Source organism: Salminus brasiliensis, chromosome 7 (assembly GCF_030463535.1).
Source record: "Salminus brasiliensis chromosome 7, fSalBra1.hap2, whole genome shotgun sequence".
Classification (NCBI taxonomy): Eukaryota; Metazoa; Chordata; class Actinopteri; order Characiformes; family Bryconidae; genus Salminus; species Salminus brasiliensis.
The window spans coordinates 8,236,435-8,264,265 of record NC_132884.1 but is presented as its reverse complement, the minus strand read 5'-3'; the positions used below and the strand labels follow the sequence as shown (position 1 = coordinate 8,264,265).

The following is a 27,831-nucleotide window of genomic DNA, read 5'->3' as shown; positions in this document are numbered from 1 at the left end:
AAATCTCTCAAGCTGTCTCCTTCTTGAGCTGTCTTTCTCTCTCTCTCTCTCTCTCTCTCTCTCTCTCTCTCTCTCTCATAAGCTGTCTGTCTCTCTCAAGCTCTCTCTCACCCTCTCTAAATCTCTCAAGCTGTCTCCTTCTTGAGCTGTCTCTCTCTCTCTATCTCTCTCTCTCTCTCTCTCTTACAAGCTGTCTGTCTCTCTCAAGCTCTCTCACCCTCTCTAAATCTCTCAAGCTGTTTCAATCTCTCTCAAGCTGTCTCCTTCTTGAGCTGTCTCTCTCTCTCTTTCTCACCCTCTCAATCTGCTTTCTCACTTTCTCTAAAGCTATCTCTCTCAAGCTGTTTCTCTCCCTCTTTCTAAAGCGCTCTCTCTCACAAGCAGTCTCTCACTTTCTCGAAAGCTCTCTCTCTCTCTCAAGCTCTCTCTCTCAAGCTGTCTCTCTCTCATGCTATCTTTGTCTCACTATATGTCGAATTGTCTCTCTCCCTCTCTTCAGCTGTCTCTCTTTCTATTGTTTACACTAATGTTTTAATTCTATTTTCTTTATTGTTCTTACCTCTTATTTTTCTTATCTATTTCCTCTCTCGCATTGTATTTTTTTTTTCTTTCTCTGTTTCTCCCCTTTTCTCTATTTCTCTCTCTATCTTTATTACACACGTGTGTAAATGTGTATGTCTCTCTCTCTCTCTCTCTCTCTCTCTCTCTCTCTGGCTCTGTGGTCATGTGGAAGGTGGAAGGGTCTTCAGTAGCTTCAGTCATATCAGGGGTTATTATCACATCAATTGCACGGAGCTCAATCAGGAGGCTGGAGCTGCGCCTCCCCCTCATTAAGCAGTCCGTCACTGGAGATCTGAGGGGTCGTTTGTCAGCAGCAGCAGCAGCAGCAGCGGCTGATCGCTCTGCAGGCCGGTTCGGGCTGGGCTGAGCTGAGCTGGGTCGGGCTGGGTCGGGCTGGGTCGGACTGGGTGCTGGGGGAGTAAAAACACGCTTTTCCTCTCTGGAAGCGAACAAAAGCACTAGTTTCAGCGCGGGGAAATGGCCGTGTCCATGAATGTTTTAGCAGGCTGCGACCGCAGAGCCACACCGAAATAGAAACAGCGGCGCGCGCGAGGAGTTGGAAAAGGGGGAGAGTGAGCGCAAGCGCGGGCGCGCGAGGCTACAGTGCGAGCGCGCGTTGCTAGGTAACGCCGGAGCCAGTGAGCGCGCCCGAGGAGCGGCCCTCGTACCTCCGCCGCCGCGGTAATGAGGAAAAACAGCTTTGCATCATTACCGACATCATCCGAGTTCCTGCGGGGCATCTGTGTAAACACAGCCAGAGCACCGCTCACACGAACGCGACCCTCCATCATCACGCCCACGCGAGGACGTTGTGGCTTTGAGCTGTGGTGTGGGAGCGAGGCGAGGCGAGGCGAGGCGAGGCGAGGCTGTACAGGAGGCTCTGCTGTCGCAGACTCGCCCCTCACCACCACCAGCACCACCTTCTCTCTGTAGCTTTGGTATCGCGTTCTGATTATCCACGCCAAAAAGTTTCTGAAGCGCTCGCCCAGAACAACTCGGTGACTCCAGTGTAGCCAGGGCGCCCCCTGCTGTCTGTAGACCTGATCAACTCCCCTGAAGGAGTTGACCATTGCACTGTGCAAATCTCCACTGCAGTGGGTCCCCCTCCGCTGTTCAGAGCCCGGGTGGGTGATATCGCTTGTTTACTTTTCAGATCACATCTGCGTTTGTTCTTACAGTCGCCACTCACTGTGTGTGTTGAAGACCCACCTTCTCAGCACCACGATTGGTCTACACATACCTGCATCTACATCAACTAGCGGTCAAACTGCTTAAGACCCACCTTCTCACCGCCACGATTGGTCTACATGTACCTGCATCTATATCAACCATTGGTCAAACTGCTTAGGTCCCACCTTCTCACCACCACTTTTGATCTACATGTACCTGCATCTACATCAACCATTGGTCAAACTGCTTAAGACACACCTTCTCACCGCCACGATTGGTCTACATGTACCTGCATCTACATCAACCATTGGTCAAACTGCTTAAGACCCATCTTCTCACCACCACGATTGGTGTACATGTACCTGCATCTACATCAACCATTGGTCAAACTGCTTAAGACCCATCTTCTCACCACCACGATTGGTCTACATGTACCTGCATCTACATCAACTAGCGGTAAAACTGCTTAGGTCCCACCTTCTCAACGCCACTATTGGTCTACATGTACCTGCATCTATATCAACCATAGGTCAAACTGCTTAAGACCCACCTTCTCACCGCCACTATTGGTCTACATGTAGACCAATAAGTCCCGCGCTCTCACTTCACAAGGCTATTTATTAGTCTTGGTAAATGAGAGGCATTTAACTCACTCTCACCCTCACAGATGCACACTGCCACAGTCCTACAACTTAGGCCTACTTGAATCCCCCAGCCACAATGACCTAAGCTCAACGGACACCTGTGTCCAAAGTGTAGCAAAAATGGTCAGCCTGGTACAAGTCTGTCTACCTGTGAACAGTTCCAAAACATGGCAAAAAAGCCCACCTGCATAATGCTAATTCCTTGTTGTAGCCAGGGTGTTGACACATGTTTCACAGATTTTTGTCCAGTTTTTCCATCCTTCCTTCCCTGTAACCCTCTTGGGTCTTGGTCTTGGTCTTGTATGCATGGCTCTCTTGAGATCCATCCACAGATGTTTAGACTAGTGGACTGAGAGAGCCATGGCAGAACCTTCAGTTTGCGATTCCTGAAGTAGTGTATTATAGATTGTGAGGCACAATTAGGACCATTTACTCTAAAAGAGATACAGATATGCTCAAAAGTCATTAGACCTTCTCTGAGGGCCTAGAAGGCCCTAAGGGTTCCCCCACGCTGTTAATAGCATGAAAGGTTAGATACTGAGTCACGAATGTGTGGTCACCGCCCCGGCTATGGAGCTGGAGCGTCACATCTATCACACTGTGCCTTGTTGCTCTACAGTTTTGATCTGTGCCTGTGAAACAGAGTTCCCGGAATAGGACTCATTGATTGTTTTTGTTCTGGAAACTTGACAGATTTTAAAACCACTTGTCCCTGATGTCATTGTGTCAATACTTCCTAACAACCTGTTCAGAAAGCAAATACCAACAAATTCATGGTCATAGCAGATTTAATTCACGCATTTCAAATAAAACAAACAAACAAAAAAAAGGTTGCTTCTCATACACTTGTGTATTACCACATACCCACATCCACACACTTTAGTAACAAAAAAGTAAACGTCAATACAATAGAAATACCTTTCACAAAGCAGGGACTGATAAAATCCTTTAGGTTATAATAAACAAATCTTGGTTCAGTACATTCAGTGAATAACAAGTATAAAAAGGAAATCTATGCCAGCTTCTCTCTCTGCATCAGAATATCTAACCATTATGCATGTATGATGAAAGCGCCACCTGATACATTAGCAGGCCTACTTGAGTCTTTTTGCTATACATTTCTAGGTTTCACTGTCTGCTTTAGGCATCAAAAACACTGTCTTTCACTAAAGCATATTCACCTAAATGTGTGAATCAGAGAAAGGTATGGTGCTGCTTGAGGACAAGGCATCGAAACTGTCCTCTCAAAAAGCTTCAAGAGCATGCCTGAGCATGCCACCACTTTAGCTTAGGGGCCTTCCATGAGCTGCAGGACACCCTCCTGCACTATAAGCAATGTCTGAAGTAACTTAATCCTGAAGGCGAAAGTTTATGCCATAGATAAAAAAAAAAGGAACAAATGGATTCTCATCAGACATCAGTGTTACATTACATATACAGTATGTGACATTGATGACAGTGACACTTTGAAGCATAGCTTTTCTTTACATGACACCGGCGAGTGTAAATGTTTATCGATTTGCACTACATTGATTATGAAAAGTGTTACATAGCTTTCATGGCACTTACACTAAAAGCAGAACCCAACTGCTGTACGGCTACTAAAAGCACAAACACCACCTGCCAAAACGATCATTTCAATCATTACAGGACAAGAGAGGGGACAACTGAAACACCCGTGACGTCTTTCTCTCTGCCTCGATCGCCAATGACACAACTATTCCGTATTGTTGCTAAACGAGTAACCACATTTCCACCAGCAACCAAACTTTTTTTTCCCCCACTCATCAATAAAACTAGTGTGCAGATCACTACTCTATAAATATATTAAATATGCATATAAGAATACAAGTGGTACGCTTCCATGGCTAAAATCCATCTATTTCTGTTTGTTGTAGAAAATTAACATTACTATAATATGGTCATGAAGATGATTTTTTTTTTATTGCTCTGGGGGGTATGCCAGCGCCAGTGATAAAAGAATCATCTTATTCGGATTTAGTGAAAAATGACCACAGTAATCGGTTAAACCAGGTTGCATGGGAGGGAAGGCAGGGTGCCCTTTTTGCATTTTCTGACCACAACTGGACAGTCTAAAATGACTGGGAAAGTGTTGCTATGGTTATCATCATTATCATCTTTGTAAGCACTCAATCTGTTAATGCTTCCAGGAACATTACTATTCAGGAACATCACCCTTTCAGAGAAGCCACTACTACAACTACCGCAAATAATAATAACAACAATAATAGTAGCAAAATCTTCTCTTATGATAATTTTTAGATGGTCCCTAACACAGATGCCAACATGGAAGCGAACACAGCAGCAGCATCCAGCTTAGAGCTTCCCTGTCGTTAAATAAAATAACAAATGCACACTCCAGTTAATGTTGTGAGTGTAGTCTACTGTCATGGTTTTCATTAAATGTTTTTTGAAGCCTGTGTCCGTAGGGGGCTGTTACTGTGGTAACTCTGTTAGCCATCACCCGATACAGGCCTGTCTGGGGGTGTCTCAGAGATGGAAAGGACAAAAAAGAGGAAAAAGGGAGATGGAGAAGCAACATAGCAGAAGAACCCGTGACGAACCCTCCCTGAATACTGACAGATGTCCACAAGTGTGCGCGTGTTATTCAGGTCCGGTCCATAGTTGGCGCTGGAGCACTATGGTGAGGCTGCAGGTCAGCAGGGATCCCACAATGGTTGAACAGAGGGGGACAGGTGTGCTTCAGCTGACTGGTGCACAGGGGTGAGGAAGAGGAGGATGAGGATGTGGAGGTGACCGGGATGGTTAGGCTGCTTTCTGGGAGGGCTGAGAGTGTGGTGGGCTGACACGGGGCTGAAGGCATAGGTGTAGGGGGGGTGGAGAGGGCTGTGGACATGAGCAGGCCATCTGAAGCAATGAGACTGTGAAACTGTGCTGAGTCACTGAGGGGCAGGGCGAGAACGCCCCAGGAGCCGTGGGAGATGTCCTCGTCCCGGCCGAGGGCCAGGTGCCCAAGGTCCACTTTGGGATCACCAGTCTTGGTCAGAAAAGTGGAGGGCTGTCCCTGCATATTTATGCTGTCTGACAGGTGGCCTACCGATGAAGGGGGGGTGAGTGGGGGATGGGGGGAAGGAGGAGATGGGGAAAAGGCGTCCTCAGTGGCATGTAATAAGCTAGGGTCCAGTTCTAAATTGGAGAGTGTCTCAGCTGACAGACGGGCGCTGAGCAGGTCCACGACACCGCCCTCCATTCCACGACAGTCGGAGCCCTCCACCGGCCCTAGCTCAGCCATGCTGCTCAGACAAGCAAGAGACTCGGGGTAGGAGCCCATGGCCTGTAGTACTCGTACCAGCTCCTCAGCTTCCTCAGAGGTGGGCAGCAGTTCACTGGTCTTTCCTGTGAACACAGACATGCACCATTATGACTAGGAGTGAAGAAGTTCAGTTGATGTCATGAAGAATATATCACCAGATTAAGATAACACTGAGAATCTGTAGGAATGTGTTGGGAAAAGTGTGAAAAACAAAAACTGTGAAGAAATCTGGACAGCAGTGAGGAAGCAATTAAATTAAAACATTCAAAAAAATTACCAAGCTGAGTGATTAAGTCATCAGGAGCATTTCTGTTGTGCATCAATGATCATTATGCACAGCTTCAGAGCTCCAGCTTCAGCCCTCACAAGACTATTATATAACTATTCATGATTAGAGTGATACACATAAAGAGATTAGCCCTACCACAGCTATTATTAAAAAGTAGAGCAGAATGATCATTCCAATCAACTACACTATATGTCCAAATGTTTGTGGACACCCGTTCTAATGAATGCATTTAGTTACTTTAGTTACTTTTAGCACCTATTGCTTTTCGAGTTGATGAGTTGGGGGGTTGGGGAAGAGGTCGTGTGGTGATCTACTAGATTTTGGAGAACCGCTGTGAAGATTTGGTTGCATTCAGTGATAAGAGCGTTAGAGAGGTCAGGAACATCCTGAGCAATCAAATCATCGCAGCAGTTCTTCAAAATCTAGTAGAATGCCTTCCCTGCTCAGTTAGGGACAATTACTCTAACAACAGCAGGATAAACTCTTTTGAATACCCTTGATTTCAGAAGAAACAATGAATAAGCTGGTGTCCAAATACTTTTGTGCATATATTATATATACCAGTAGCCCTTCAAGTGATATTTAAATACTGACAGGCACTGGTGTCGGGCCAGAATCTGTATAAAATGCTGGATTGAACATCAGAAACAAGAAAAAAATGTAGCCTGAAATGTAAATGTAGCCTGAAATAGCACATGCTCAGATTGTGTTTGTTAGGTATGTTTCTTTCTGTGGTGTAGTAAAATATTTTGATAGTCTGAGCATCACAGCCTTTTGATTTTAGATCAACATCTTCAGTAAGTAAAAACAGCTCAATTTAAAAGTTTATTAAATACTGAATCAGTCCATTAATTCCATTTTCTATTCTAAACAAACAACTTTACCTTCAAACAGATCAAAGTCTTGCAGGTCGTCAGGGAATCGGGGAAGCACGTCCGAGAAATCTTCCTGGTTCAGCTCCAGGTCATGAGGAATGTCGCTGATGTCACTAGTGAGGTCATCAGGAAGTTCATCTGCACTCAGGTCTGGGGTTAAGGGACTCCTGCTAAAACAAGCGCAAAAATGAGCAAGATGGACACAGGCACCACACACAAACATGGACACAGACAGGAATTTACCTGATGTCCCCAGGCTGTGTTGGGAGGCACAGGATGGAGGGCAGTCCCAGGTTGCCCTGGGGCAGTGCAGGGGGTATGGGCTTCTGGGGCCGGCGTACCACTGCTTTCCTGCTTTTCTTTTTCTGTTTTTTGCTGAGTGCTGGAAGTTTGGTCTTCTTTAGCCGCCTACGCTGCTGCAGCTGCTGCTGGTGGTGATACGTTCTGCGACTGACATCTCCGCGTAGGAAGTTATCCTGCTTGCAAAGAATACATATGTGAACAACATTTACTACCATAAGGATCATCAAACCTAAAAAAAAATAAAACAAACACAAGTTCTAATTTCATACAGCTCAACGCGCTTTAACACCTTTAGAGGGCAGCTGTGAGTAATGCTTGTTTATTCAAACATGAGCTGTTGCTATTCTGTTGGGAGCTACTAAATATGGGCAGCTAGTAAGCCAGACAGCCAATGTGGCCAATTTAAAATGATCAAAAAAAAAAAGAAGACAATTTTAAATAGTAAAAAGACCATAACAGTCATATGAAAATATTAGGACACCCCTTGAAAAACCTTAGTCGTTTGAAACATACTTAAACATGTGGTCATTTGATTGAGAGCGAATGAGGGAATAAAACTAAAACATTTGACAAAAAATTACAACACCCAATCCCTAATAGCTGGTATTATTTGCAGCATTTGACTGAAATGAGCTTAAATCCGGCTATAGGAGGTTTCCTACAGCAATCTACCAGTCTCTGACATCGACTAAGAGATGGTTTTCCCACTCCTTCAAGCAGAATTCTTTCATCTATGTGATGTTTCAGCTTCAGTTTTTGGACAGATGGTCTCCTTAAGCACCCTCTGATCAACAGAATGCATAGAAAAAATTCATTGGGATTCTTTTTTTTTTTTTTTGCCAAGTTATGTAACCTGTATTGCTCTCAATGTAGTTCAAGTGTAGATCAAATGACCACATGTTTAAATATGTTAAAAATAACAAGTTATTTGTTTTCATATGACTGTATATACACAATAATATCCATATATTATACAGACAATATACACTTACATTAAAGTTGTACTACAGGATTTATTTTTTTTAAACCAGCCAAGTTAAACAGGCACAATTAAAATTTCTTATGAAGATAGGAGATGCTCCGTCACCTTATCTCTGTTGTCTGCACAAACCAGATTGGAAACAAATGTAGTAATGAGACAAGAAATTAAGAAAATATACTAATATATAAGAGAAAAACTATCAGATCAGCTATTTTGGGAGCTAAATGCAAGCAGGCAAAAAAAAACCTCATATTCCTACTATTCTTCCTGATTTATGTCTTCTTTACTACACCCTTAAGAATGAGTATGACAATAGTGGTTCTGTCCAGAACCATGAAAACTAAAATAACAGTCTGAATAATTATATTCGGCCTGGTTAAATGGCTTTTCATATTTGTGAAAAATGTTTTGTAGAGGTTTCTTTATTGAATCGTTTTAAAATGGCTCTATATAGCACAAAAAAATGGTCAAAACAAAACAAAACAAAAAAACACCTTCTTCAGTACCAAACCCCAAATGTAGACAGTTAACAGATGTAAAACAGAACGCACCATTTTCTTAGCATGCTCCTCACACAGTGGCGTCTGGTGTGTAATGTCGAAGACAGGAATGGAACATTGTGCACCGTCCGCAAAACGCGCAGTGCAGCTAGAGAACAGCTGCTGGCACCTGTTCTGCAGGATATCTACAGATCAAGGGCCGTCAAGGACACAACAATCAAGCACATCAACATAAAACCTTAATAACACTATAATAACCACAACTGTTTGGACATTTAGGATCAACTGGTATAGGAATCATTTCATTAGTCATACCAGTGGTTTCTCAACCCTGGTCCTGCATACACCCTGCACTCCATATTTTAGTGGACTCCCTGCTTCAATGTTCCCGTTCCCTGAACAGGCCTGTGAGCTGATTAGTTGAATCAGGTGTGCTGAGAACAGGAAAAGCACTAACATTTACAAGGCAGGGTGACTCCAGGACCAGGGTTGAGATACAATAGGCAGGTTTTTCAAGGAGTTTCAGGATATCATCATACTTAATGCTATTCAGCTTTCCTAGTCAGTTTTAAATAATGTTACAACATACTACAACATGTTAATCATTCTGGACACATCTAAAAAGTTCTTTTTCAACAGCTTTCTTTGTCGTACTACCTATTATTAGAAGACAAAAATGCTCTGAATTGCATGACTGTCAAACTATTCATTTTATACAATTATCTGAAACTAGTTTTATATTACTACAAGCAATCATTTGAACAACGGTGTAAATATAGTTGTCTGAATTTCAACAACTCTAAAGTATGACTGAATTGAGAGGATACGTTGGAAGCAGTGTCTGGTGAAGGGCAGGGAGCGGTTAGAGCAGGCTTCACCGTTCGTCTGGGCTGCACACAGTCCTGAGTCTGAGCCTCCTACATATGACCCTGCAGTACTGTGCATCAAAACACGCAAATGTGTAAAAGTGAGCAAATTAACTTATGAAAATGCACGCAAAGCACCTTTCAGGACACTAATAAGACACCAATCCAAAAATCAGAATTGAGCCATAATGCTGTGAACACATCTTTGGATAATGGAACAACTGACCATCTGTAGTGCGTTTGTTTACCTGGTGGTTGTTGAAATTGTGGTGTGGTGTTCCTGAATGAGTTGAGCGGCGTGGTCGGAGTCCTGTGAGGCTGTCTGCAGCAGAACTTTGCAGAAAGCACGTCCTGACCTCTTCTCCCTTCGGAAACCCCTCTCCTCCCTACGCAGGAGCCTGTGTCTCTGTCTCAGATAGGAGCACAAACCTGCCAGTCGCTCCCTACGTGAGCCACCACCACCTCCAGCACTATGGGACAGGACAAACACAACACTGCAGATTAGCATTGCTCAGGGCTAGAGGTTTGTGGCACGGTGCAAATTTCTTCAACATCTATTTATGTTCCAAATATCAAGCATGGTAGGGATAAGGATGGGGCATTAAGTATACAGGATTGTATATAGATCTGATTACATATTACTAGCAACCTAACCTGTGCCATTTAAAAGCATAACCAATTAACAGAGCAGCAGAGAAACTCATACCACTACACAGCTTAACACGCCTGGAGGAGATAAACAGCTCCAAATGTGTTGTGTAAGTTAACAGATGCCTACATTGGCCAGCATTCTAAAAAGTCATGTTGGTTGACAGAGGGCCATATACCCACCAGTTACACTCTTCTGGCCAGCGTGCCTAGCCAGTTTTTCAGTAGCAGAAAGAGAAAAAGCGTTGCTGTGCCAACATATACAAGTTCTCCTGTTACCATCACTATACTGATCAGAATTCAATTGGGACAGACCTTTGGACCCCTAACCACTGGTGGATGTGTATTAATCATGTGATCTATTGTTAGGGAATGACACTTTTTTCAGATATATTTGACAACTGATATATACAAATCAGTGATGAACTACAAATAGCTATTTATTGAACATACCTCTCTGCAGACCGCTTCTCCTGAAGGCTCTGAATCTGATATGAAACAACCCTTTCAACCTTGTCATCTTCCTCCTCTCCACTGTCCTCAGACCAGTCCAGTCCTGCAACACAACCTGTTAGTGACGCTTAATGTCTACTGCTAATATGCTACTGCAAAGTGGTAAACAGTGACTAAGTGAAAATATGGATCACTGGTTACATACCAAAATGGGGGCTCAAATCCTCATGCCTTGTCCTCCGTTGCGCCATTAGTCTCTTGAGTTGTACCAAACAAGGAACCTGATGTGGTGCTGGATTTGAGGGCACTACTGAGTGACTGTGTAAGTCACTCCTGCTTGGCTGCAGGCCTTGAGTTGTAATAAGGTTTCTCTTGTTAAGGGCAGGCTCCTGGCACACCTCTGGCATGGGATTAGTTGGTCTTGTTAAGGGTTGGCCACCAGTCTGAGCAGGAGACGTCGTGCATGATGTCCCTGATGAGGTTCTGGGAAGTTGTGGGGTGGGTGTCGGAAGGCAGGTGGGAGCTGCAGATACTTGCGTGAGTCCCTCAGCCTGCTGAGAAGAAGGTGCAGGACCTCTTGGGGGTGGGGGTAGTAGAGAAACAGTCTGGGCCATATTGTGATCTTTATGTTTCTGTTTGTGATTAGGTGCTGTGCGGCTTGGAGGTTTCATCCCCAGGTTAGTGCCCTCTTTCCTTACTTTCTCTCCCTTGTAGTACACAAAGGGGTCCAAGGGGAGCAGACAAGCAAGAGAGGAGGGTGAGGATGGGGTTAAGTGGTCAAGGCCATTGGGGCCCTTCAAAGCCAGGGAGGGCACAGTGATGTTGATGGCCAACGAGTCAAGAGTATCATGCTTCTTCTTCCTCTCCTTTTTAGGGAGGACACCCATGACTTGCAGATGGCTGCTGCAATATCTAGAAAGAATGAACTATGCTTTAGTAGACCACACTTAAGAATAACCATTTTCATTAATGTACTGGCTTAAATAGGGTCTTACAAGTCGCAATTGATGACACAAAAAGATCCAAAACATGTTCAATCGTTCACTTGTTAAGTTAAGTGTGTAAAACTTCATAAGCGGGAGGGGGTTCAGTAAAGACATTAGGGGGACTGCTTGCCACAGGCCCTAGTGCAGTGGTCTTCAACCCAACTTTTGGACTGCTACCATCCTGCAGACCTTGAATTCAACCCTAAACCACCCCATAAATAAAACCTGCAGGATGGTCGCTCTTCAGGAGCAAGGGTTTGAAGACCCCTGACCTAGTGCGACATGCCCCACCTGCACTTGCAAGTGGTTACACACCTAGCACCTGGTGCATACTTCAAGACACAAAAAGTACACACTTACTTGCGATCCTGAGTCTTGGGAATGGGGGTAGTGCAGCGCTGGCTATTGTACTTGGCTACATATTCGCACTGTCTAAAAGGGGCTGTCCGGTCCTCCAGAACATGACGGATGCAGAAGGCGTAGCCGTTGAGCCGGCGCTGTTTGCAGAGCTTGGGGCTGTATGAACACAGAGGCTTGTGGTCCACCTCCGAGTAATGGATGTGTTTGCCTTCATACATCCCAGGGCTGGAACTCTCCGGAACATCAGCTGGGAATAAAAAGAAATGAGGTTATTTGGTTAAAAGAGACATAAAAATAAAATCAACAACATAAACACACAAAAATCACATCTCTGACGTTTTGAATTTGAGACGTGTAGAATTTCTACTGGTGAGTGTTGACTTGGGTAAAGCCTGTCTTATTAAAAGGGCCTAAAGTTCAAATATTTGCTTACATTTATCCACAATTCACATGTAGCAACTCTAACAAGGAAAGTGACAGCTGTGAAGTGCTGTATCAATGAAAAAAACTTTATCTCTGCATTACACAGGTGCACGGACGAAAGGAAAGCGTGTAGGAGCTGGAGCTCAGTGTCCCCTTGCATTGGAAGTGGAGTGCAGATTAATTATGGTTAAATCAAGCACAACAACAGCCTGTGTGTGTGCGTATGATGATCCTCATACATCATTCTATGCATCTAATAACTGGCAAAGAGCTCCAAATATTGACAGAACGGACCTGTGCTGACACACGGTTACTTGTTAAATGTACCTACATACAGACATATAATCTGCAATCCTCAGGTTATCATCACTATTCTGGTGAAGTTAAGATAAACAGATAAAGTTTAAAGCAAGAAGCAAACATCTAAACATCTGGGATATCTCAAAAAGAAAAGGCTGTTAAGTTATGCTGCCAGGTAAAGGGCTAGAGCACTCCTGTTTTAGGCAATTGCTTTTAAAGGTCGCTCTGGGCATGGGCAGCTGCCTTGAGCAGAACCTGAGCAGGCAAAGCGTTACAGTGGACCCGGACGGGCAGAGCACGATACGTTAGACATGCAAAGCAAGCTTGAAAACGCAAGGGGACGGTGGACAGCCTTCCCGCCTCCTATTCTATCTTGCACTTGGTAGCGTTATCAGTTACTTATGAGGCTTGGATTAGACCAGACGGCTGGTAGCGCAGTCCCGCATACTTTGACCATTTAACCGAGTATAGAGACGGAAAACAGCCAGAGCGTGAACAGTCTAGCTACGTGAAGCTCTTCACATACAATAATTAGCCAGCTATAAACATATTAGCCATATTAACTAATTACCGACAAGCTTCTTTTGCCGTGGCAAACCTAAAAAAAATGACTTGCCCTTTCGGAAAGGGTTATTTATCGCTTCAGAAATGTGTGTTTATGAGAGCCGTGGTTTAAAACCCTAGCTATCGTTTTGTGGCCGTAGGTGTTAAAACCCCACTCGCTTGAATTGGCGTAAAGGATGATTTTATACTTCTTTTTTGTGTTGCCGAAAATACATAGATATTCCGAATTTAACTATACGTTTTAGTGAACGAAAGCTGGTTTTGCTTTCTGTAAAAACTGAAATTCGTCGTTACCGTCGGCCTACGAGAACTTCGAAATCCTCCCGAGTCGCGTAGCGAGCAACCCGCTCTGCCTCGCGCGCTATGCGGCCTCTCGCTCTCGCCGAGTCCCGGTGCTTGGCGAGCCGCTTGGCTTCCGAGCGTAGCTTAGCCAGTTAGCACTCGCTAGATAAGTAGCAGTTTTCCTGCGGTCGACGGCTACAACACCTAACCGGGTTATTCCGCTCCGCGTTTCGGCGTTCACCCTGCGGTTGCTCTAATTTCGCTCACACGTATAATTTTGCGCGAAGGCTGCAGGCATTTCGGCGTCTGTTATTTCGATAAAAGTAGCCGTTATACATCGGGAAGAGGGTGTTGGTTTTGTCAGCGGACCGAGGCTTCTTACAGCACTACTACAGGCACTGGGGGGACATGACAACAGGCAACAGTACAACAACAACCTCTGCAACCATTTTGGAAATTCAACTTTCTCTGCTCGTCTCGTCTAAAGCTTCTGCTTCTTAAATAGAGAAACACGGAAACTTCTGAATGAACAGTTCCCCGTTATGGTGTAAGAAGTCAGCTAACGTTAGTTGTGCTCGCTTTTTACTCCCCTGTCACTGAGTTTAACTTTGAGGGGGGATCTCCCTCAAGTCTTTCCCCGGCAGCCTCATCATCATCATCGCGTCTCATTCAGGCTTGGAGTGACATCATGAACTTGACTTCTCCAGCCAGTGCTGTTCGGGTCGCTTGGGTCCAGCGACATGTTTTCCGAATAATTTAGAGGCTTCTAAAACACTACATTGATCATTTTTTGTTAAAAGTTTGAAAATGAGTGAATGTTTAAGTAAGGAGTATAAGTACATGGTTCTATGTTGAAGGTAAAGTGTAAAGAGGGATGCCCCCCTCCCCCCTAAACCCCTATGCTGTTTTCACCACTTGTTAAGTGTCAGCTACTTACACTGAGCCTGTTGAGGTTTCTTATAGGGGTCATTTAAAGTCAGCAATCCAAACACTGTCTAATTTCCAAGTACTTCAGAGTAAAGTAATAACTATATATAAAAAGCAAGTTTAGATGAATAATAGATTAGAGGTTATCATCACCCGCCATCTATCTTCTATAGAGTTTACCACAGCTCTCATGTTTTTTTAATTCATGCAGTGCTTTTGGCAGCACAAACAGCAGACATGCAAAGAGATGACCATGATACAGTTTTATTCATCATATGAGCTTTCAATAACAAAGCAGTTCTCCCTTGATCTCAGTGTGGGAAATGAAATCTTTACAACAATCGTATTGGCATATTTAAATAAGAGTAAGATAAACCCAGAGGTTTCAGCAGTAAGTCAGGAAAAAGGAGCATATTAGTGCCGAAACCTTGGTGAAGTTCTTACACGTGTATGTGTGTGAAAATGAACCAGTTACAGTGGACAGTTAGGGAGCATGTGTGTGTGTGTGTTCTAGCAGATAGCGGGTTCCTCAACTGCTGCTGCTCCCTCAGTCGCTGCTTTTACACACTTTGCCATTGTCTGGGAGGCTCTGCTGATGGAGTCTATGAAGAAAAGATTATGAGATTAAGGTTCAGGACTAAATCCAGCATAGGTATGCAAACATAGGCACAACGGGGACTATTCACATACAGTCACAGAGCACTCCAGATTTTTAACTGGCCCAAAGTGTCCAGACCACTGCACTACACTACGTTTGGTGAGCCTGTGCCCACTGTAGCCTCAGCTTTCTGTTCTTGGCTGAAAGATATGGTCCTCTTCCGTTGGAGCCCTTCCACCTCACAGTGTGACGTGTTGTGCCTTCTGAAATCATTTTCTGCATTCTTCAATTGTGCAGAGTGGTTATCAGAGTTACCATAGCCTTTCGGTCAGCTCAAATCAGTCTGGTCAATCTCCAGAGCTGTTCACTGGATGTTTTTTCTGAGTAAGCTTTAGAGACTGCTGTCTGTTGACTAGGTAATTAGACAATTGGATGAATAAGTAGATGCACAGGTGTTCCTAATGAAGTGCTCTGAGTGTATAGTGAAATAAAAGCATATAAAAGTAATTGTCAGGTTCTTTACCGGTCATGTAGAAGTCTTTCACAGAGAGCTGAGGGGGAACAAGAGGGTCTGCAAGCAGTGACTGATTCACCGCCTGCCAGGAGAAAATATATGAAATCATTGTTATCAGTCTCTTCAGAAAATAAGCGAAAAAAGAACATGCGGGAAAGAGGGAAAAAAAAAGAAAAGACACCAACCTTGGAGAGCTCATTTGCCTGCTTGAAGTAGTTGGCCTCCTCCACATCATCGTAACGTACCAGGTTAGGGGCCACCTCTGCCAGCCTGCCCCTCACCTCTTCTAATGTGTCATAGGGCAGAGTGACTCCAGCCAGCTGTCACACACAGAAACACGGACAGGCTCACTTCATGAGCTCATGTACTGTCGTGCATCATGACGTGACCAGATAAAGAAACTAACTACACTAAACTCTCATATTTTCTGAGCATCAATTTCGTTGGCACATCGCCTACTGGGGAGAAAATACACTACATGACTAGAAGTTTGTGGACACCTGCTGATCCAATGTATCTTCCAAAATTAACGGCACTGTAGGTACTCTTCAGGGAAGCCGTACTGTGAGGATTTCACTGCATTTAGCCACTCCTGCACATCCCAAATGTATTAGATGAAGCTCCACCACCCCAGAGCAAAACAGTTCCATTGCGCTACAGTTCAATGCTAGAGGGATTCATACCCCGCCCATAGCTGATGCTAGACACTGGGTATGGTAACCCTAGGATCATGTGTAGCTCCTCCAGAGTGTCTTATTTAATTGGCATACAAGCTATGTGAATTTGAATACCTACGTCAGCAATAGGTGTTCTTTAATGCAGCTGAATTCACGAATAAAAAGTAATGTCCACAAACTTTTGGATGTACAGTTTAACTGTAAAATTTAATTTCTCATCAGTGTAAAATGTATTGGTTAGCTTCATTAGCTCATCTAAAAGGCAGCATCTAAAAGTAATTTATAAACAATATATATATATAAAGCTTTGTTTTTATGTTTTAGCTTCCTAATACTAAGCCTGCATGTTCTTTTCAGTAGAAGATCATTTTAGTTTCTTTATGTTTTTCCCCCATTATTTCCATTACGAATACTAACAGATCAAGAACACCCATCCTTTGCATGTACCTCAGACACAGCCCGCAGGATCTTCCAGTCCTCACGGGCCAAGCCTGGTGCAGTAACTGCGACCCTGGTCACCTGGGCACGTCCCTCTGTGTTTACATAAGTGCCGTTCTTCTCTGTATACGCTGCACCGGGTAGGATGACATCAGCCATGGGGGCTCCCACATCACCATGGTGACCTGCATTAATGATGAGAGACCACTGATCATTCAAACACCATTAAACCTTTTGATTCAGATTACTTGGGTCAATTTACAGCAACTGTCCATTTGAATAACTCTGCGCTGCCCAGGGAACTGCCTAACCATTGCTAAAAACTTAAGTTTTAGAACTTTCAAGTCTGGAGTAGCTAGATCAAAACTGCTCAAACTCATGCATATTTTAAGCAGAGTTACATCAACAGGGGGCGATATAACATTTTCAATACATCTCAGATAAGGTTACATAATCCTGGTTTTCCACAGTTCCTTGTATCTAGACTGCCTGTCACAGCTAGTTAAGCCTGATGTACATAAACAGTAGTAACAAAAGTGAGAGACTAACCCTGGTAGATAATGAAACTGTCTTTCGGTAGGTCCGCTCTGGTGATGCAGCCAGCATCAGCTCCCAACAAGAACAGCACTTTGGGAGGGTTCTTCCTAATTGCCTCTACACCTGGTTTATATCCTAGGTCCAGAGCTGCTACTTGACTGGCCACTCTGGAGAAACACAGCAAGACAAATGCAAAATTATTAACATTTAAAATTTACCATGAAAACAAGGTATTTTTCTAGGCAACATAAACTGTTCTGACCTGTGCAGCACATTCAGGACCTTCCATCCCTCCTCCACCCCACTACTGGCACGGGCATTTTGAGCAATTGTGGATACAGCGCTCAAGATAGCAGCACCATCTGCTCTCTGCAGACAGGAGCTTCCCACCACCACCACTGGTCGCTTAGCCTGGGCCAACACCTGACACAAGAGCACAGGGGTATCTAGAGCACATGCTATTTGTTCAAACACAGGTGTTAAAAACGGTGTGGCTGTGTATTACCAGACTATTAGAATTCATATACTGTTAGTAACAAGGGAAAAAAGCTAATAGCGTGGACGTGGTGCTTTTTACAACATTAGCTGCAGTGTTACCTGGCAATATGGGTGCTTTCCAGCTGCAATCTCCTGCAGCACCTGAGTTGATTCACCCAGGTGGTCATAAGAGTAGCTAAGATCCACATTATGACCCACCAAAGCAACCTGCAGCTCATTATGGAGCCAACTAGAAAGAGAGAGCAAGAGTGGGAGAAATATTTTATCATTGGATCAATATGCATTTAGCTGCCATGTTGAAGTTCAATTCAACTAACACCCACCTCTTTCGGACACGTGCGTTGAAGAGGGGAGCCTCATAGCGTGGGTTTGTCCCAATCAGAAGCAGGAAATCGCTCTCCTCGATGCCAGCAATGCGGGAGTTCAGAAGGTAATTAGAGCGCAGGTCAGTCCTGTAGGTTTTTAGAGTGGAAACAAAGCAAAAGCATACCATGTTAGATACAGAATATGGTAATGGACAGGACAGCCAAAGAGCATTACTTATCTGAAACAGTATCTGACAGAACTCACCCAGCACCAGCCATAGGGAAGACTTCCTCTGTGCAAAGCGATTCACTGTCCAGTTTGTTCAACAGGTCTTTCAGGGCTACCAAAGACTCTGCATCTACCATCCCACCAGCAATGGCTGCTATCTCAGATTTCTGGACCCCCTGAAGCTGTAAAACCATTCCCATACATCAAAACATTTTATTGGTCAAAACACTATAGAAATAGCTGTAATGAACGATTGCATGCAATTATGATTATAAAACTTCTGCCGCTGACATTTATCACAATATATTTAATATTAAATATATAATGTTTAACATTATATACAAATAAAATTGCAACATAATTACCACTGCGGCAACACACGTGAGGGCATCCTCCCAGGTAGTGTAGACCAGCTGACCACTGGCATCCTTGACCATGGGCTGGGTCAGACGCTGCCTCTTCAGCCCATCATAAGCAAACCTTTGTTTGAAAGAAAAGAATGGAGAATGAGCATTAGTTTGACGGTCAGAAGCTTAATTGGAAGTGACAGACAAGGGGGAATGACCTGGTGGTATGAGAGGGAAATCAATCTTGAGGCTTCAGTGTGTGATTAGGGGCCTCTCAATATTTTCAAACAGAAAATATCGACAGTGCCTAGAGTGCGAGACCGTGAGCGAATAAACAAATGATTTAGGTAATAACCAATAGGAGAGAGGTAAAAGGGGAAAAGAAAGATCAAGTGCCTCCAAAACAGGAGCTGCTTCAAAGCTGGAAAATGCACAAGTGTTTTATAATGTCAGTGACTTTAAAATAACCAGATATTTACATTAGCTTTCAAGTTCTTTAGTAGTTTACTTTCTTTGGTTCTTCTACATGCATCTAATGTGTGCAAATAAAAGCACAAGCAAGTCAGTACAGCTCCAGCTTTGCTTGCGTTGTGTGTGGTGAAGTGAGGCGGAGTTGCTGTTTGGCCTCCCTGATCATAAGGTTTTGTAGCTTGTTTGGGGAGGAGTACCTCAGGCATAAGGTATATGGCGTGAAGAAAGAGGAGTGACACAAACAACACGGAAGGTACAGGCTTTCTAAAAGAACTTCAACAGCAAGCCGATACAATATTGATGCACAGTGGTTGCACCCATGTGTAAATAAAGCCCCTTGGTTATCTTGCACTGGTGTTGTCATGTGTGTCTCTGAGCCCTCATCACACTTTCTAGTCAGCGTGGAGCAGCCACAGGGAAACTGTGGGAATTTTGTTCACCTGGTCTTGTCAGAGATCCACTCCTCATTGACCTCTTCATTGAGGCGAGGCAGGACCCTCATTACCTCTCCACCCCTCGTGCTCACCACAATATTAGAGCCCACTGCATCAAGCACATCAATGGATTCTGTCTTCCTATTAACAAAAATATGAATATATGGCACAGTTGGTCAAAACTGGTTTGTACAGACTGCAAAACTACTTAACACTCGCACACTCTCAATCTTACCTAGTTTCCCAGGGTCGGGAGGTGAAAGCGTAGGGTTTAGAGGTCAATGCTCCCACAGGACACACATCGATCACGTTCCCGGACATTTCAGACATGAACATTTTCTCTACATAGGTGCCAATCTGCATGCCGTTTCCACGGCCTGTGGTGCCCAAATCCTCCACACCTGCGATCTCACTAGCAAAGCTGGAACAAAACATAGCCATGAAACAAAGCAGTTCATCAATGAGTAGAGTGAGATAGGATTTTATCAGAAAATAAAAGACTGGCTAGATGAAACGGTGTACAGGAGTAACGTCCAGGACATTACTTGTTCTCCTTAAACTTGCAATTAATTCTCAAAAATCTATAAATACTTTATAACAGATCATTCCATTCTCTCACCGGACGCAACGTGTGCACTGAATGCAGCGCGTCATGATTGTTTTGATGAGTGGGCCAAGGTTCTTGTCCTCCACTGCTCTCTTCCCCTCAGTGAATCGACTTCTGTCTGACCCGAACGTCATCGACTGGTCCTGCAATCATACATCAGGAATTCATTTGATATGTTGAACCATCTGTAACGAAACCTAAACATTCAAAGCTTTCAAAGTTTTTCCTACCTGCAGGTCACACTCTCCTCCCTGGTCACAGATTGGACAGTCAAGAGGGTGATTGGCAAGAAGGAACTCCATGACTCCCTCTCTACCAAATGTAGTAAATAAAAAATAGAAAAATAAATAAATAAATAAATAAATAATAATAATAAATAGAATAGAGTAAGTACTGTAGAACATTAGAGATAGGATGAGCCTTAACAGACCTGGCCTTACGTGTCTTCTCAGAGTTTGTGAGAATGTTCCATCCTTTCATGACAGGCATAGCACACGCTGCCACGGGCTACCAGCAAAGAACAGGAGATATTTTTAGAGATAACGTTGTGAACAGAAAGACTTCACCAGAACGGCTCTAGCTGTAAGCAAAAGGCTGTGCCTTGTAAGCTGGAAAACTATTTTCTATTACTTATTATTTGTAACCTATTATTACTATTTGACAGAAAGTATTGTTCACGATTGCTGATAAATACTGTTTATATTCACTGATACATAGTATTTGGTCATATTTAAGCCAAAAAGGACAAAAAGCATGTCTGAATAAAATATGGACTTTTACTACTATTTCATGTCAGCTCATTTTTACTGCTTCCATTCTAATAATAAATAGAATAAAATCTTCTGAAAAAAAAAAGTTAGATAAAAGTATAAGTAAAAGATAGAAAGTAAAAGAATAAATATATGTAGTACTAAAATTGGACCTGTCAAAAAGCTATAATCCTATTTGTACTACTGAAAAAGCCATAAAATGTTCCAACATTTGAGCACGTGGAAGGACCCAAGAACTGACATATCTTAAATAGTCCAGCTAATGTCAACCTCAACCAACTTAACAAGATTTCAATCAACACCACATCATTTACATGGTCACAGCTCAGGCAACTCAGACCAAACTTTAATCTGATAACTCCCAGCAGATCACCTAAAACAAAATGTATTTTTGGTAAATAGTCCCCGATTCTCAGGATTAGAAATACTTCTGTGTGCATGCAGCATGTCTAATCTTTAGTGTGTAATATATGACATTGCTATGGTAGTTTTCTTAGGAGAACAGTACCTTAGGTGCTCGTTCAATCTCCACCAAACACATCCGGCAGTTTCCTGCCACAGACAGACGTTCATGGTAGCAGAAACGAGGAATCTGCACTCCAACTTTTTCACAGGCCTGAGTAAACAAAATTAGCAGATTGAGGACGGCTTTCTATTTAGTAAAGTTGAAACACATTTGCCCGTTTTCATCAAATTTGCGTGCAAACGGAAGCGCGCAGAGGAATTGTGCCACAACTGACTCATTCCACTATACTACAATAAGCTGAGATTTTAACACTGTTCATGAACCGTTTTTAGCCTAGTGCCCATGCACCAGTTCTTCATTAAAAGAGTTGCCAAGAGCTTAAATAGTTAAATAGAGAGTAAAATTCCAAAAACAGGAGATAAATAAATAATAAAAAAAGTTAAATTAATATTTGATAATTAAGATTAATATTCTCTCTGATTGTGTAGTGTGATTGAGAGATGGCTTCTAGGTAGTTATTTACAGCATCAGTAACAAAGGAAAATCACACTGCAGTGTCTTTAAAAGGGACATTTATTGTCTCAGTATTTGTCTATAACGCATGCAAATAAGAACTACATTGACTGTAGTACAAGTGTGATGTGTGTAATTTTCACCTCAACTACCCAGGAGGTAACTGTACAGATACACCAAAGATGCAACTGATGAATGACAAAAATGCGAAATGTGCATGCATTTTTCACAATCAGAGTTTGACATCATGCAACTTTGAGGAACAAGAGCCCCTGTATGTTTACATTGTAAATCATTACCTGAAGTACAGTGGTCCCAGGTTCCACCATCACAGGCTTGCCATCTACAAACACTTCCACCATATTACTCGAGGCCCGAACAGACGTCCTTACTGTAATCAAGAAGAAGCTAGTATTATATCTCAGGGGGGCTAATGAAAACTAATCATGCAGAGAAAAATATATTATTATTATTATTATGCCAGAACAAGACTTTAACTTTACTAATCAAGTCTCCAAATGGACCAAAATACTATAGTTCAGAACATTTCAGTGGGTTTCAGCACAGCAGCTGTCAAGTGTGTAGCATTTCTACTTGTTCTGGCAGCAGGTTATCCCAGCAGGTAATATGTATAGGCTTACCACTGTTAGAGGTGGTGAGGCACCCTTTGGAGTGGGCCGCCCCAGCCAGGGCTCGACCAACTGCTGGCAAACGCAACATGACTCTGTGGGAAAACAGAAAACGTAAAATCAGGTCACTAAACTATCAAAAGTAATATTAAGACATACAAACCATTACCTAAATTTAAACCAGTTCACAATTGTGGTGGTAATTTCCACTCTTTCCCTTTAATAACCCCCCCCCCCCCTCCTTTTTTTATTTGATTAATCGTTCCCTCTATATAATAGATATTTCCCCCAGTTTACAGGGGACACTTCGTCTAAACTGAGGGAAACAAATGTATTAACCTGAGGGAATGGGATGTTAAATATAATTCAGACTGATAAAGCAATGTACCATGAATAATCCAACAGATGTCTTAGTATAACACAGCTAGCTTGTATGATATGCTGTGTATCTAAGCAGTAATGCAAGCCAGACATGAGACACAGACCAAGGCTCACAAACATTAACATTTTATTAAAAATGCATGTTCTAGTAAGATAACAGCTGCCCAATACATCTTAAAGACCTTTATAGGAGTGCAAATCTCAGTGTGTTGACGTCCTGGACTCACAGTATGTGTGCGTTTGGCATAGCTAGGTTAAGTTAGCTGACAAGCTAACGTTACACTGCTGGTCAAACCAAGGACAGAGGGAACATGTCTGTCTTTTCCGTGTCGTATGTGCACTGAGCTTTTACCTGTTCAACTATAGCTACATACCATACAGTAATAAACATCTGGAAGTCACTAATAAAAGGAAAGTAAATCTTATTACTTACGCACCTTGACGCTATTTGGCCTTCTAGACCAGAACAGCGGAACTGTAGTCAGTGCATTCAGATACGACGGAGTTTTCGGCGGACTTCGGCCGTGGCGACGGAAATAGCCGAAGTACTTCGACGTGTGAAAAAAGATACAAAAATAAATAGCACGTATCCCAACTGCTAAGCAAAACCCATATATTATTATGTTGACTGAGGCTGTGGCTTAAAAAAACATATTAGTTAAAATATTTAATTCAATACATAATCTTTGTAACCTTTCGCCTTGACCCAAGACGTCACATCCGTTATAGGATATATTTTACACTAAAAAAATACGTTTTTAAGTAATATTTATAGACTTCAGGCTTTCCCTCAGTTTAATAAATCATGTCTTCGATGTAATAAATAATTCCTTAGAATAAAAAAATATTTCAATTTAATAAATATTTTTCTTATTAAACAACTAATTCTCTCAATTTAATCAATCATTTACTAAATTTATTTAAACGTTCCCTCGATTTAACAGTCTGTTCCCTTGAGAAAAAAAATAAAAGTTTATGTCACTAAATATACTTTTTCTACCTTGACACTTCAGAGGCTCCGCAATGTAACGTTTTAATGGGAGAGAGGGGGAAGAGAGAGGCGCCTTAAAATACTAGCACTATATTCCAATGCCACACTTTGTTTATATACTTTAGACATTCAAAAAGTGTTTGTCGTTGCGTTAGTTGAACTGAAAATACCACAAGTATTGAAAGCCTGAGCGGAGCAGAAGGAGGAGGAGTCACGTGGCGGCGGTATAAAGTGTTTTACGTGGCTCTTTCTCGCTCCTTCGCTCTTCCTCCAAGCCGTGAGCCCGACGTCTGTCCACGAGGTCTTTCCAGCCGGTTTCACAATGGGCTTCGGTGATCTGAAAACCCCCGCTGGCCTTAAGGTCCTGAATGAATTTTTGGCAGACAAAAGCTACATCGAGGGGTGAGTCACATTTAAAAACCAGGTTATGCTCATTTTTGAGGAGCAGATGGCTCGTTAGCAAGCTGGCTAACTAGCTATGCTAGCTCCGGCACTCCGCTCTGCTCTGGTTGCGTGTTCCGGCGGCCAGAAGTGGCTCCAGTTGAGTAAATTGTCTAAACTGGACCACGATCTCCCAGTGTGACTTATGTTCTGCTATAGCTGCTGTTTAATGTCTTAGGCCATTTGTCTTTTTTTAGCTGAGTTTTCGAATGGGGCCATGGCCTGCTTTGTCCAACACTCCACGTGAATGTGTTCTCTGAGTCCGGACTGTTTCATCTGCAAGCTCTGGCTGTCCTGGGCTGCTCAGATTTTGCATACGACTTTGTTAGGGTCTCTATGTTTTTATTGCCATGCTGGCCTAATGTTCGCATTTTCATAACATAAAACTAGTGGACGTCGGTCTGTTGTGGGAGTAGTGATTTTTTTATTGTTATTATTATTTATTATATATATATATATATATATATATATATATATATATATATATATATATATATATAGTGTGTGTGTGTATATATATATATATATATATATATATATATATATATATATATATATATATAGTGTGTGTATATATATATATATATATATATATATATATATATATATATATATATATAATATGTGTGTGTATATATATATATATATATAGTGTGTGTGTGTATATATATATATATATATATATATATATATATATATATATATATATATAATATGTGTGTGTATATGTGTATATATGTATGTGTGTGTATGTGTATATATGTATGTGTGTGTGTATATATATATATATATATATATATATATATATATATATATATATATATATATATATGTATATATATGTATATGTGTGTATATGTATGTGTGTGTGTGTGTATATATGTGTATATACACACATAGCTATATGTATATATGTATGTATATATAGCTGTGTGTGTGTATGTATATGTATTCTTGTTAAAGCTCTTACAGGAAGTGCCAGGTGATGTATGTACTAGTGTTAGAGAATGTAAGTAGAAGAAGCTGTGTAAACTTCCAACTATGGACATAATTAACATCTGTAATGCAGACAATTATGCACAATGTAACATACCTCATACCCATAATGGTATTTACAAAGCCATAGCTTTCAGTACTGCATATTGAACACTTGGTGCACCAGTGCCTTGTATTGAAAGTAGGTAGGAGTTTGAGCACCAACAGTCAGGCCAGTGGTACTCCCGACCCATTCTTAAAAGCAAGTCTGAAAGTCTAGTTAAACAATGTCCCTTTTTTTTTGTCTTTTGTCACAGGTATGTCCCATCTCAGGCTGACGTTGCTGTGTTTGATGCCCTGTCCGGTGCCCCCCCAGCTGACCTGTGCCACGCCCTTCGCTGGTACAACCACATCAAGTCCTACCAGAAGGAGAAGGCCAGGTGATAACATGCACCACTGCATCACTCAACTTCAGATTCCTCAGCTTTCAAACACTGATGTACCTGAGAGACTGTTGGCCTGGTTTTCGTGCTTGCATGCATGTGGTACTTATTGTACTCTACCTACTCTCACTACCTCAGCCTCCCTGGTGTGAAGAAGCCCCTGGGTCAGTATGGACCTGCTGGTGTAGAAGACACAACTGGTGGAGCCCCTCCTGCTAATGACGACGAAGATGATGACATCGATCTGTTCGGTTCTGATGAGGAGGAGGTTAGTTTGGCAGGGTTTTGGGATATTCATACTGTTACTACCCCCTCCTTTTCTGGTTATGTGATGAATTTCTTTACACCATCTTTCGACTGATGTTGTGATGATCATTATATTTCCTGATTACCAGACTTTTTGAAAAGTGGTTTGTTCAAATGTTACTACATTACCTGAGTCTATTATCTCCATACCCCTTCTAAGGATGAAGAGACCAAGAAGATCAAGGAGGAGAGACTAGCAGCATACAACGCAAAGAAGTCCAAAAGTATGTTGGTCTATGGTTCAGTCAAGTTTGTGTGGAAGGGGGCACTCTGGTCTAAAATCTTCTTAATTGTAATCTGTAGTCTCAGGCTCATCCCTTTTTTTTGAAAATTCAAGTATCATGTTACAGTAATCTCCAGTATCTAGTATACATTAGACATGTCAGCCATGGGAAATCGCTGCCCAATAATCCAGTGATTCATTTTAGACAGCGTTCAGATTCCTAGCAGTATCAAATGGCTAGTTAGCATGGTAACCTCAGATCCTTTAAAGTGTGTCTGCTTATAGGACTTCCTACAAGATGTACAAATCACATTTTCCCATATACTTTCAAAAGATTTAAAGCTGAAAGTAAAATTTAACTTGAATTAACAAAATTTATCTTGCTATTTTTAGCCAGAGTGCCCAAATTCCCCAAAAAAAGCTAGTGAAATGATGATTCTTATCACCATCTTTCGGCTGATGTAGAAGATGTACACCTTTTTAATATATCTGACTTGCTAGCTATTTGTACTTGTCTACATTATTGCTTTTTATGATTGCTGTTACATCTGACATATTATATGCTTCTGTAGAGCCAGCCCTTATTGCAAAGTCCTCCATCCTTTTGGACGTCAAGCCCTGGGACGATGAAACGGATATGGCCAAGCTTGAGGAATGTGTACGCTCCATTGAACTGGATGGCTTGGTTTGGGGCCAATGTATGTTTGCTGTTTTGCATTTTAAAATGTACATTTTTAGGTTAAAATGAAAGGAAGTGTATGCTGTACAGGCTGACCACTCTGGTCAATAAAATAATTTTTCCTCCACTTTCCTTACAGCCAAACTGGTGCCTGTCGGCTACGGTATCAAGAAACTGCAGATTGCATGTGTGGTGGAAGACGACAAGGTGGGAACCGATCAGCTGGAGGAGCTGATCACTGCCTTCGAAGATCATATACAGTCTGTTGATGTGGCTGCCTTCAACAAGATCTGAAACGTCATGGCAAAAAGCATTACACAATAAAAAGCACTTCAAATATATCTTGGGTTTTCATTGAATCATGAATGGTGCTGTTTAGTGTATGATCATTTTTCTAGAGGACAATACATGAATTTGGTTTGAGTTTTGTACATACTGCTGTTTAGTCATTTTCACATTTGTAAGTTCAGGTATTGCAGCAGTTCTGGGCCTTTAGGACCCCTGCCCTGCACATCTGAGATTCAGATACATGTGAGGAACATGGGCTCCCTAAGGTGAACAGCATGTGGCTGTGCAGGGGAAAACACTATACCCTGGAGTACCAGTGCTGTAGTGAAGGAGTTGCGGTGTCTACAATGTAAATATGGACACTTTATTCACTATCCATGGGCAAGCTTATGTAATTGTAGTAAATCAAATAAGATAATGTTGGAAGGTGGTTTGATCTCCACCGTTGAGTTAAGAGGAACAGGTTAAAATAAGGGTCCCTGACCAGTTCACATCACACTTCCAGCCTAGATTCCTTCTGTTTATGTCTTTCTAAATTACTGAAGGGGGCAAAGTGAAACTACCCATCGGCGAGGGGGTGGAACTGGGGCATTTCTGTTGAACCTTCAACTTTATTCACTCTAATGTCTCCCAGAAAATGCCC

At 42.4% G+C, this 27,831-nt stretch overlaps 3 protein-coding genes across 6 annotated transcripts; 1 reads left to right on the top strand and 2 right to left on the bottom strand.

Annotated features, from left to right (window-relative positions):
- Positions 1-3,145: 3,145 nt before the first annotated feature.
- On the bottom strand, positions 3,146-14,157 carry ino80db (INO80 complex subunit Db). 4 transcript variants are annotated; one of them, XM_072683702.1, is made up of 10 exons: positions 13,514-14,157; positions 11,933-12,179; positions 10,792-11,498; positions 10,587-10,689; positions 9,734-9,955; positions 9,447-9,556; positions 8,671-8,804; positions 7,078-7,310; positions 6,844-7,004; positions 3,146-5,753 (listed from the first exon to the last, which is right to left on the bottom strand). In XM_072683702.1, exons 2-10 carry the CDS (start codon positions 12,148-12,150, stop codon positions 5,005-5,007), a joined length of 2,637 nt encoding a protein of 878 aa, XP_072539803.1. In that variant the 5' UTR covers positions 12,151-12,179; positions 13,514-14,157; the 3' UTR covers positions 3,146-5,004. The 4 variants fall into 4 exon arrangements, with proteins under 4 accessions (XP_072539803.1, XP_072539806.1, XP_072539804.1 ...); XM_072683705.1 differs by having other exon boundaries at positions 6,844-7,001; XM_072683703.1 differs by having other exon boundaries at positions 13,838-14,157.
- Positions 14,158-14,676: 519 nt separating this feature from the next.
- ndufs1 (NADH:ubiquinone oxidoreductase core subunit S1) lies at positions 14,677-23,383 on the bottom strand. The gene is made up of 19 exons (XM_072683706.1): positions 23,280-23,383; positions 22,474-22,556; positions 22,132-22,223; positions 21,362-21,469; positions 20,514-20,590; positions 20,314-20,395; positions 20,096-20,226; positions 19,712-19,897; positions 19,483-19,617; positions 18,590-18,704; positions 18,261-18,406; positions 18,014-18,142; positions 17,790-17,919; positions 17,455-17,615; positions 17,205-17,359; positions 16,665-16,840; positions 15,726-15,860; positions 15,550-15,622; positions 14,677-15,030 (listed from the first exon to the last, which is right to left on the bottom strand). The coding sequence occupies exons 2-19, from the start codon at positions 22,550-22,552 to the stop codon at positions 14,939-14,941; spliced, it is 2,202 nt and encodes a 733-aa protein (XP_072539807.1). The 5' UTR covers positions 22,553-22,556; positions 23,280-23,383; the 3' UTR covers positions 14,677-14,938.
- A 697-nt stretch (positions 23,384-24,080) lies between these two features.
- Positions 24,081-27,239, top strand: eef1b2 (eukaryotic translation elongation factor 1 beta 2). The gene is made up of 6 exons (XM_072683708.1): positions 24,081-24,235; positions 25,567-25,689; positions 25,831-25,960; positions 26,159-26,222; positions 26,794-26,919; positions 27,040-27,239. The coding sequence occupies exons 1-6, from the start codon at positions 24,156-24,158 to the stop codon at positions 27,192-27,194; spliced, it is 678 nt and encodes a 225-aa protein (XP_072539809.1). The 5' UTR covers positions 24,081-24,155; the 3' UTR covers positions 27,195-27,239.
- The last annotated feature ends 592 nt before the right edge of the window (positions 27,240-27,831 follow it).